General features: G+C 43.3%; 1 protein-coding gene across 2 annotated transcripts in view; it reads left to right on the plus strand.

Annotated features, from left to right (window-relative positions):
* The window catches only part of tmem131l (transmembrane 131 like), a 209,914-nt gene that overhangs the window by 90,474 nt on the left and 107,041 nt on the right, over window positions 1–12,399 (plus strand). For both annotated transcript variants that reach the window (XM_038792026.1, XM_038792027.1), the window contains exons 7-9: window positions 3,180–3,278; window positions 9,393–9,470; window positions 11,980–12,130. In XM_038792026.1, the coding sequence (XP_038647954.1) occupies window positions 3,180–3,278; window positions 9,393–9,470; window positions 11,980–12,130 (328 nt within the window). The remainder of the gene's footprint in view (window positions 1–3,179; window positions 3,279–9,392; window positions 9,471–11,979; window positions 12,131–12,399) is intronic.

The raw sequence follows: 12,399 nt of genomic DNA on the forward strand, positions 1-12,399 counted from the left end.
ATGCTGGAGAGAAAAGGTATCCTAAAGGGGTCTAAGACAGAATTTGTTTGGTTAGTGTTAAACAACAGAGGTGCCATTCCACTATTGAATATATTCTATAGGTCACGAGTTGTTGGGAAGGAGATAAAGGCAAAAATCTGCAAGGTAATTAGAGGCGCAAGAACCATTGAGTATTGGTAATTGGTGATATTGATTTTGAATTTTCTTGACCAGTAAAAGGCGGCAATGTTCTGAAGAATGAGATGGGTTAAGTGTTAGTAGGGGAACGTTTAGGGAACAGGGATCATCGTATCATAAGATTTAGATTAGCTGTGGAAAATGACAATGAGTAATCTACAGTAAAAATACTTAATTGAGGGAGGGCCTTGAGAACAGACCTGCCCATTTAAATTGGAATGGAAGATTGGCAGCTAAATCTATAACAAAACAATGGGCTGCCTTTTAAAGAGGATATGGATTGGGTACAGTTGCTGTGCATTTATAAGGGGAAAGATAGGACAAGCAAAGCTAGAGAACTTGGATGACAAAAGAATAAGATAAAGCAGAAAAAAGTTGAGTATGTCAGATAGCAGGCTGATGATACAAATGGCTGACTATAGAAAATTCAGAGGGGCTTGAAAAGAAAATAGGAGCAGCAAAGAGAGAGATGAGAATGGTAACTAACATCAAAACAAGAGTAGAGGTTACGACAAATTAGGGACCAAAAAAGAGATCTAAATATTGAGGCAAAGTTCATGACTGAGATACAAAATGAGAACTTTGCATCAGACTACCAAGAAACCAGATGCTGCCAATGCCATTGTGATACTTGAGGGGCTAAAAATTGATGGAGAAGTAATATTAGGTAGGTCAAAGGACGATGCTGAGGGAAGTAAGGGTGGAAATTGCAGAGGTACTGACCATAATTTTCCAATCTTCCTTGGATATGGCTTGGCGCCAGAGGACTGGAGAATTTCAAATATTGTAGCCTTATTTCTAAAAGGATGTAACAATCAACCCAATACAAACCCCAATACAAGGGGGTTTAATCTCCGTGGTGGGAAAGCTATTAGAAATTATAAGCTGTACAAAATTCAGAAAAGATTTATTAATGAAAGCCAGCACAGTTATTAAAAAGAAGTGCTGTTTACCGACCGAGATTGAATTCTGATAAGGTAACGCATATGGCTGATGAGAGTAAATACAGTTGATGTGATTCAATTGGATTTCCAAAAAATCTTTTGATAAAATGCCACATAATAGACTTAACAACAAAGTTGAAGCCCATGGAATAAAAGTGACATTGGCGGTATTGGTGTGATACTGACCTGAGTGACATGAAACAGTGCAGTGGTGAACCGACTGATAGAATGGACGTATAGAGATGTAGCAGATGAAAGTTAATACAGAGAAGTGTGAAGTGGTACAATTTGATGGGAAGAATGAGGAGAGGCAATAGAAAACAAGAGTTTTCTAAAGGGGTGCAGCAACAAAGAGACTTCCCAGGGGGATTTGTATGCACATATGCAGGTCAGGTTGAGAAAATGATTAAAAAGCACAGGATCTAAAAATAGAGGCATTGAGCACCTCAAGAGGACATGGCCTGGTGCAATGGGCAGATACGTGCCAGATTAAATTTACTGCAAAGAAGGGTGAAGTAATGCATTTTGGTAGGAAGTATGAGGAAGAGACGATATAAACTAAGGGGTGTGAATCTATAAGGGTGCAGGAACGGAGACCTGGGGGCATATGTGGATAAATCTTTGAAGGTGACAGGGCAGGTTAAGAAATCGGTTTGAAAAGGCATATGGAATCCTGGTCTTCTACACACATAAAGAGTACAAAAGCAAGGAAATTATAATGAACTGTTATATAACACTCTTTTGTCCTCAGCTGGAATGTTGTGTCCAATTCTGGGCACCAGGCTATTGGAAGGATGTGAGAGCTTTATTTTATATTTTTATTTTTTTTCCAATTAATGGGCACTTTAGTGTGGCCAATCCACCTACCCTGCACATCTTTGGGTTGTAGGGTTGAGACCAACACTGACATGGGGTAAATGTGCAAACTCCACACTGACAGTGACCCGGGGCTGGGACTGAACCCGGGTACTTGGCGGCATGAGGCAGCAATACTAACCACTGCGCCACTGTGCCGCCCCAAGATGTGAGGGCTTTGGAGAGAAAAGTTTCATGAGAATGGTACCAAGGATGAAGCACTTCAGTTACGTGTGTAGAATGAAGAAGCTGGGTCTGTTCTCAGGGAAGAGCAAGTTGAGAGGAGATTTGATACAGCTATTCAAAATCATAAGGGGTCTGGACAGAGTAGATGGGGATAAACTGTTTTCATTGGAGGATGGGCCAATAACCAGAAGACAGATTTAAAGTTATTGGGAAAAGAATCAAAGGCAACATGAGGATAAAGATTTGCATGTAGACAGTGGTCTGGATCTCGACTGTCCTGCCTGAGTGAATGATTTGAGACAGATTGAATTGTTGCTTTCAGAATGGAATTGGATAAGCACCTGAAGAGAGAAAATTTGAAGTGCTACATGAAAGGGGCAGGGGACTTTGACTAGCTAAATTGCTTTTGCAGAAAGTCACAACGGGCTGACTGGCCTCATCTGTACTTTATACCATAAGTTTTCATTCAGATAATTGGGTTTAACTAATGATGAGAGTTAAATGTGCAATTAGGATGTTTCCATGAAGGCATATTTATTTGTCAAACAAGTTGATGTGGCAAGATTACTGGAGGACAGCTATTGGAATTATACCCTGTATGAGTTGGTGCCGTTTGGGGTGGGGAGTGTTTTTTTTTGATAACACACCAAACTGCTGATCACTTAAATGGTCAATACATGAGAAAGGAAGGAAAGAGAACAGCTAAATCTATATTACCTCATAGATTTATCGTAAATTATTGAATGAACAGACTTGGCCAACCGGTAAGTGATTTATTTAACTACTTTTAAATTGATCTCTTAGAAAACCCCTTGTTCTGTGTAAAATCTAGCGAGTGTATCTGGAGATTTTACAAATTCTGACAAACAGATGAATCAAATAATCAAAATATGAAGTTTAAAAAAAAAACTGAAGCAGTAGAGAATAATCTGAGTGAAGGGAAATCATACTTTATAATTGTGTGTTGGCATTTAGTGCATTGTCGAATTGTCCTTTTCTTTTCCTTTTCAAAAAAAGATGTTTGGTGTTGGAGTTTCCAGTACCCAGGTGGTAATGGGTGATCAACGTTACTCAGATGACAAACTCGTAATTTTTCCACGCATCCAGAATATACAGGTTGGTGTATAATGTACTATTTGAAGACCGTCAACAGCTTGAATAATTTAGTGCAAGCAAAATCAAAAGCTTTAGGATAAACCTTTGACTGTCTATTTCTTAATTGTTTACTCATTACTGAAATTCTTACTTTGATGTAGCGAAATTTCGACTGTGATTTCCAGTGCATCAAATTCACCCCACTTTGGTGGTTGGGGATGGGATGTGCTGGGACTTTCTCAATTTGAGTAAGCTGATCCCTTTTCATTTTGGTATGATCCCTGCTGGAGCAAAAAGAGCACAGGGCCAAGTATTAGTTGGAGCAGGAAATCGGGCAATTGAACAGCCGTTAAAGGCTGGGAAGAGTTTTGTCCAAGTTTTAAAGATAAAACAACCATTTGCATTCTGCTGAAAAAACTACATATTGGGTTTAATAAATATATTTCGAGAGAACATGGGTGAACACGGGTGGCACAGTGGTTAGCACTGCCGTCTCACAGCACCAGGGACCCGGGTTTGATTCCGACCTCGGGTGACTGTAGAGTTTGCACTTTCTTCCTGAGTTTGCATGGGTTTTCTCCAGTGCTCCGGTTTCCTCCCACAGTTCAAAGATGTGCAGGCTAGGTGGATTGGCCATGCTAAATTGCCCCTTAGGGTGGGATCGCTGGAATAAATCTGGGGATTAGGCCTAGGTAGGCTGGTCTTTCGAAAGTCAGAACAAACTCAATGGGCTGAATGGCCTCCTTCTGTACTGTAGGGATTCTATGATTCTATCTCCCATTTAATGAATACGCCTTTTGGGGGCTTGCTTCTGTTTATGTACTGCAAGTGGGCAACATGCTGTAGATATTGATAGTTTTTGATAGGGTACACAGTAGGTGCTGTTGATCTGAGCTGTCTAGATAGGAGAATCCTTACTTTAGCATACCAGTATGCTCCATAGTAATTTTAGTTGAGGGATGTGCAACAGATATATGTTCAAATGATCAGAAACTCCTCTGAGGGGAAGAGGGTGGGAATGGATCTCTGAGCTTTCAGCTAATCTCTACCAGCCATTTCAATCATAAAACAACAATCCGATCCCCCCCTTTTGTAATTCTGCTTCTGCTGACATTTAATTTTCACCGAGAAAGTCGATGACCAGCTGCCACCTCTGGGTGAACCCGACCATTGACCCTCTTAAGGCGAACTTTATCTTCTCGAGACTGAGAAACCCAGCCACGTCACTAACCCAGGTCTCTACACTCGGGGGCTTTGAGTCCCTCCACATTAACAAGATCTGTCTCCAGTCTAACAGGGAGGCAAAGGCCAAGACGTCAGCCTCTTTCTCTCTCTGAACTCCCAGCTCTTCCAACACTTCAAAGATCGCTACCTCCGGACTCGGCACCACCCGTATTTTTAGCACCGTGGACATTGCCTTAGCAAAACCATGCCAAAACCCTCTAAGCTTCGGGCATGCCCAAAACATGTGGACATGATTTGCTGGGCTTATCATTCACTTTCTCAAGACATCTATAAGAAGCGGATTGGATAATTTGACACACATCACCTGTAGAGGTTTTGACCTGATGTGATAGCAAAAATGCTGCAAGATAAGCTGTCTCTATGATGGGAATAGTGTGCAGGTTAACCTTTTGAGGCGATACATAGCTCTGGGGTGGTCGTCTTTGTTTAGTAAAGATAGCTCTTTGAAACAACCAAGCAATGTTGTGTGGATCTTGAAATGCAAGTGTCAGAATAGTGTGAACCTCATGCTTCTGGGCTAGTTGCATTTGTCCTCGTCCCTTGTAAGCTCATTCACCCCATCTAAACCCTGGAACACCAATTGGAATTTCATATGAGCACTTTCTCCAATAATTTGCCCACCACTGAAGTCTGACTGACCAGCCTATAGTTTTCTGGCCTATCCCTCTCACCCTTTTTAAATAATGGTACAATATTCACACACCTTCAAACCTTTGGGACCATGCCTGAATCTAGTGAGGATTGGAAAATGATCCTCCGAGCATTCACTATTTCCTCCCTGGCTTCCTTCAACAGCCTGGAATACAATTCATCTGACCTTGGTGATTTATCCATCTTCAAGAATGCCAGCTCCTCCAGTACTCTTCTCTCACTATGATTATTGTATCTAATATTTCATATTCTTTAACCAAAATATCTGCATCATCCCTCTCCTCAGTGAAGACGAGAACCTTCCCCACATCTTCTGAGTCAACCCACAAGTTACCATGTACATCTCTGATAGGCCCTATTTTTTACTCAGTTATTCTCTTGGTCTTAATGTATTGGTAAAGCATATTATGATTTTCTTTGATTTTACATGGCAGTATTTTTTCATAACCTCTCTTTGTTTTCTTAATTTCTATTTTTACTTCATCTCTGTACTTTATACTCCTCTAGGCTTTCTACAGTATTAAGTTATAAGCCTTCTTTTTCCACTTTATACAGATGCATATAGACCAAGATAAACAAGGAGTTCTTGATTTAGCAGTAACACCTGTTTAGTTTGTGGGGACATGTCTAAACTGTGTCTGTAGAATTTCATTTTTGAATGCTGCCGACTGATTTTACACCGTTTTGACTGATTTAACACCGTTTTTCCTTCCAGTTGCTGCATCCAATTCACTGTTGCCAGCTCAGCTCTCAGCATTGTAAAATTTGTCTTCCCCTAATTTAGAACTTTTATTTAATCTTTCTTTGTCCTTTTCCATAATTATGCTAAATCTAAATATATATTATGATCACTATCTCCAGAGTGGTCCCCCACTGCTACTTCACCCACTTGCCCAGCTTCATTTCCTAAAACTAAATCTAGAATTGCACCCTCATTGGGCTCATTACGTGCTGACTAAAAAAGTTCTCTTGAATGCGGTGCAAGAATTTTGCACCTTTTGTGCTCTTCACACAGTTCATATCTTGATTGACCAATTGATATTAGGGTTGTTGAAGCCTCCAACGATTACTACCCTATATTTGCACTCTGAAATCTGCCTATATACTTTCTCTTCTACTTGGGCTTTATAGCAGTGTTCTTCAAACTTTTTTTCTGGGGACCCATTTTTACCAACTGGCCGACCTTTGCGACCCACGCCGGCCGACCTTTGCGACCCACGCCGGCCGACCTTTGCGACCCACGCCGGCCGACCTTTGCGACCCACGCCGGCCGACCTTCGCGACCCACGCCGGCCGACCTTCGCGACCCACGCCGGCCGACCTTCGCGACCCACGCCGGCCGACCTTCGCGACCCACGCCGGCCGACCTTTGCGACCCACGCCGGCCGACCTTTGCGACCCACGCCGGCCGACCTTTGCGACCCACGCCGGCCGACCTTCGCGACCCACGCCGGCCGACCTTCGCGACCCACGCCGGCCGACCTTCGCGACCCACGCCGGCCGACCTTCGCGACCCACGCCGGCCGACCTTCGCGACCCACGCCGGCCGACCTTCGCGACCCACGCCGGCCGACCTTCGCGACCCACGCCGGCCGACCTTCGCGACCCACGCCGGCCGACCTTCGCGACCCACGCCGGCCGACCTTCGCGACCCACGCCGGCCGACCTTCGCGACCCACGCCGGCCGACCTTCGCGACCCACGCCGGCCGACCTTCGCGACCCACGCCGGCCGACCTTCGCGACCCACGCCGGCCGACCTTCGCGACCCACGCCGGCCGACCTTCGCGACCCACGCCGGCCGACCTTCGCGACCCACGCCGGCCGACCTTCGCGACCCACGCCGGCCGACCTTCGCGACCCACGCCGGCCGACCTTCGCGACCCACGCCGGCCGACCTTCGCGACCCACGCCGGCCGACCTTCGCGACCCACGCCGGCCGACCTTCGCGACCCACGCCGGCCGACCTTCGCGACCCACGCCGGCCGACCTTCGCGACCCACGCCGGCCGACCTTCGCGACCCACGCCGGCCGACCTTCGCGACCCACGCCGGCCGACCTTCGCGACCCACGCCGGCCGACCTTCGCGACCCACTCCGGCCGACCTGCGTGACCACCATTTTCTCTTATCTTGTTTGATGCTGACAAAAATAGAAGAAATGGTTTTGGGTCCCATTGGCCCTCGTACACGCTCCTCCAATGCAACCTGTTGGATGAAGGTGAAGCTTTCCGGTGTCAGAAAGTATGGAGTCTCCATCTGTCCAAAGTTCTGAATTTTTTCCTGTAAAATTTTATAAAATAACCCCCCGCCGAACTTGTAAAAATTAATAAATAAAATGAGTAAAATAAATGAAAAAATGAATAAAACCCCCCCAGAACTTTAAAATAAAATGAATAAAATAAATGAAAAAAATGAATAGACCCCTCCCTCGAACTTGTAAAAAAAATAAAATGAATAAAATAAATGAACAAAATAAAAATTAAATGAATAAAATAAATGAATAAATGACTAAAAACCACTGCAGAACTTGTAAAACAAAAAGCTGCAACCGTTTAAAAAAAAAAAATAGCGGCTGCACTGCGCATGCGCGCATGCGCAATGTGGCCGAATTTTTTAAACATGCTCGCGGAGGCACGCATGTGCGCCAATCATCGTGCGAGCATGCACATTCCGGGAACATGTTAAAAAATTTGTCCGCATTGCGCATGCGCGCACGATGAATGGCGCGCATGCGCAATGCAGCCAAATTGTTTTTCCACATGCTTGGGAGCGCCGCTGACCGTATCCGCGACCCTCCCGACACCCGCCTTCGGGTCGCGCCCCTGACTTTGAAGAACACTGCTTTATAGTACAGTCCTAGAAGTGTGGCTGCCCCTTTTTTATTGCTGAGCTCGACCATGTGGCTTCATTTTTTTTACATAGATTTTTTACATAGAATTTACAGTGCAGAAGGAGGCCATTCGGCCCATCGAGTCTGCACCGGCTCTTGGAAAGAGCATCCTACCCAAGGTCAACACCTCCACCCTATCCCCATAACCCAGTAACCCCACCCAACACTAAGGGCAATTTTGGACACTAAGGGCAATTTAGCATGGCCAATCCACCTAACCTGCACATCTTTGGACTGTGGGAGGAAACCAGAGTACCTGGAGGAAACCCACGCACACACAGGGAGGATGTGCAGACTCCGCACAGACAGTGACCCAAGCCGGAATCGAACCTGGGACCCTGGAGCTGTGAAGCGATTGTGCTATCCACAATGCTACCGGGCTGCCCCCTTTAGCATATCATCCCTCCTCACAGCTGTAATTAATTCTTTAACCAATAATGCTTTTGACATTTCTTTTAGCAGTGGATAAACTGTATAATGGGGTGTGGGATTGAGATGGAATTGCAGAGCTTGTGAGAAGACTGTAAAGTCAGGTGTGGGATCAATTGGAATTTATTTCCAAACTCAAATTAGGATGTTACTGAGTTACACTGTAGGCTCCGTCTGCCTCCCACTTTTCTTTGCTTGACAATGGAATTTTCGGTGAGTTTCCTGATTTGGTATCATCATGGATTTTTATGTGGTTTCTCCAAGATCTTGTTGGAGTTGCGGTCAGGGATCAGGTATAGAACTTTATCTCAAGGTGTGATGTGGTTTGAGCATGTGTATTTTCTTTAACCTGTTTATGCCCACTGCAGTCTCCAACACCGTTAAATCTCTTTGTGCTAATGTAAAGTTGATTGTGTGGGAAGGTGCTAGGCACCCTGTCTCTGATGAAAGGAACAAACAATCGTTACTAGCGTTTTAAGTGATCTCTGGAGTCTTGGCTTGGACATGTCAAACAGGAGCTTTTGTGTTGGTTTGTCTTTTGTACATACATCGTCTGCTGTTTTTCCACTTGCAAACATAAAATCAGCCTACAAAGGTCACAATACTTTTGTACACATTTGTTTTATCAAGTGCTTGTTTTACCCCCTTCAAACCTGAGCCCTAGCATTTGTGCAGATGTTAAGTGACCTAGATTGGTTGGTTGGTATGTCATGACTAAAGTAGAACCACCCAGCCAGCTCAGCAACAGAAGTGAGGCAGACTGACGATGTGGTCATGTTTATTTGAAGGAAAATCACAACATTGAATACAGTAGTTTTGTCAAACCCATTTATTATGAATTCACCATCATTAGCTTTGTACTGAAGATTATAAACAATAATAGAACAATATCCTCATTTGTCTGTCTGTCTGTTTGTCCAGGAAAAATCTTCAAATTGCACTCTATCAGAACTGAGTTTTGAACTTGCTCTACCATTGCAGAGCAATAGAGACTTCCAGGTAAGAAAGCTCTGGCAGCGGAGGTACATACGAACATACATGTGTCATGTATATTTTTTAAACATTATACCATGGGATTTTGCATAGGGTGGCGAGGTGAACAAAACAAAATTGATCTCCCTGTAGAAATAGTGTAGTTAATTTATTTAATGTTGCATTTTTAAAAATAAATTTAGAGTACCCAATTATTTCTTTTTTCCAATTAAGGTGGTCAATTCACCTATCCTGGACATCTTTGGGTTGTGGGGGTGAGACCCATGAAACACTGGGAGAATGTGCAAACTCCACATGGACAGTGACCTGGGGCTGGGATCAGACCCGGATCCTCAGCATTTTGAGGCAGCACTGCTAACTACTGTGCCACCGTGCTGCCCCCCTGTAATATTGCATTTTAATCGAATTTTTAAAAAAAAATGTTTTTGAGATTTTAAAAAATATCAAAAACAGAAAATAACAACAAGAAAACAGTATTAACAACAACAGAAAGAAAAAAACACAATAACCCCCAAAACACAAATATACATCCCCCCCCCCCCCCCCCCCCCGGGGCTCGGACCGGTACAATTCCCCGTAAAAGTCCCTGAAGACCATATTAATGTCCACCTTTAATCACATTTTTTAATGTACAGTATTTTACCTTGAACACTGAACTGGTTTCATTCAATCCTGAATGTGCAAAGTGGTATATCATATAGCAAAGGATACTGGACTACTCTTCCCTCATCAATCAACCTGTGGAGTATTATTTTAGCAGCATTAGTGACACTCAGTTGAGGTCAAAAGGTTGTTGGCTTAGCACCTGAGCACGCAATCTCGGCTGACATTTCAGTGCATCGTTGGGGTTTGTTATTGGAGCTGGTTTAGCACAGGGCTAAAGAGCAGACCAAGGCAGGCCAGCAGCACGGTTCAATTCCCGTACCAGCCTCCCTGAATAGGCGCCGGATTGTGGCGACTAGGGGCTTTTCACAGTAACTTCATTTGAAGCCTACTTGTGACAATAGCAATTTTCATTTCATTTTCATTTCATTGTTGCGAACTATACAGGAAGTGCTGTCTTTTAGCTTAGGCACAGAATTCAGGAGGAAGTAAAAGATTTCATGACACTTTTTTAGTTAAGAACAGGGAACATACTTTAAATAATAAAAGAATGTGATGGGAAAACCCAGCAGGTCTGGCAGCACCTGTGGAGTGGGAAACAAAATGAATGTTTCTAGTCCAATGTGGCTCTTCTTCACCCTCCCATCCCTTAATCCCTTTAGCCCCAAGAGCTACATCTAATTTATTCTTGATATCACACAATGGTTTGGCGTGACTACTTTCTGAGGTATTGAGTTCCACAGATTCACCACTCTTTGGGTAAAGATATTATGGTTTAGGTGTTCCTTCTTCGTGAAAGCCAACCTCCCTTTCTTAGTTTACAACTATCCATTCACCAGCCAGAGCTGGCACATGGACACTGAATGGGGAAGGGGCACATAAATTCTCACCTCTGAGGAATTGGGCATGGATTTTGATTGGATGCCGAGGAAGAGTTTAAAGGTGGGCAAATATAAAACTGGGAAAAGTGAGAACGGAGAATGCATCTTCACCCGAGCTTGCATTTAATCAACCTGGGCAAGTCAGCAAATGTACTTGGGAGCATTATAGCTGCACTAGTATTGTTTTGCCATATTTGACAGTTCCCAGTTTGCATCAATAACTGACCCTGATGTCCATTTCTGAGATTGGTGTTGTAAGTTGTCTGAATTCTGTTAAATCTCACCACGTTTTGTCCGAAAGAGTGTAGAATAATGGGGTAATGCATATGTTAAAGAGATGGTGATGATGATGTTGATGTAGCTGTGAAATCAGTAGTAGTCAGGTGACCAAGAGGCTCCACGAGAGAAAGATGCTGAATAGTCATGTGCTAATCCTAAGGACTTTTAAATAATTCCTAATAAATTGAAGTTCGGATGGCATGGTGGCGCAGTGGTTAGCAATGCTGATTCGCGCTGCCGAGGACCCGGGTTCGATCCTGGGTCACTGTCCGTGTGGAGTTTGCACATTCTCCCCGTGTCTGCGCGTGTCTCACCCCCACAACCCAAAGATGTGCAGGGTAGTGAATTGGCCATGCTAAATAGCCCTTTAATTGGAAGAAAGAATTGGGTACTCTAAATTTATAAACAAAAAGAAAAAAAATAATAAGTTGAAGTTAAACTGTACCAAATATCACAAGTTTGTTAAAGTGAAGCAAGGTTCAGTAAGACTAGACAGCATGGTATTAGTAAAACTTCACTAATTCTTAGCAATGACAGTGAAAAAAAGGGTTTGTGTTTGTAGGAATAAATTGCTTTGAGTTATTACCAATCAGCTGAATATTCAAGTTGCATGTGTTGAACGTGATTATAATTCTTCAAGTCTCGTCTCTTGCATTTGTTTGACCAGGCAAATAATAAATCTTGTTTGTGGTTTGATGTTTGGAAATCATAGATTAATATTCACTGATTTTTTGCTTTCCTATTTCTTACAGAAATATTGCTTTTTGAGGAATAATCTTCCATTATACATCCACATCTCTCTCAACACCGAAGAATGCTACCATAAATTTGAAAAAATAAAGAGCTATTTATTAGAAAATATTTTTGTACTTTATATGCCAGTTATCAAAGAAAGTACCTCAGGTAAGTTTGTACATCTTGCCTGTTTTTCTTTTCCCCTCCACGTCCCCATCCAAGAAAGCTATGTAATATTTGTTTTTGTAGTAGTTGACGATTTCCTTCCTGTAATATACATTTTGACTCCGTACATATGCCATGGTCATTCGACGTGAATATTGAAATAAAAGCTTCCGTTACCCAAGTTTTGAGGAATATTTTAGCCATTAGTGAGTCCAGGCCTTTCACATTTTAAGCTTTGTGTATATATTTTCAGTGTTTATAATACAAGTGAT

The sequence above is a fragment of the Scyliorhinus canicula genome, chromosome 3 (genome assembly GCF_902713615.1).
Source record: "Scyliorhinus canicula chromosome 3, sScyCan1.1, whole genome shotgun sequence".
NCBI classification, from domain to species: domain Eukaryota; kingdom Metazoa; phylum Chordata; class Chondrichthyes; order Carcharhiniformes; family Scyliorhinidae; genus Scyliorhinus; species Scyliorhinus canicula.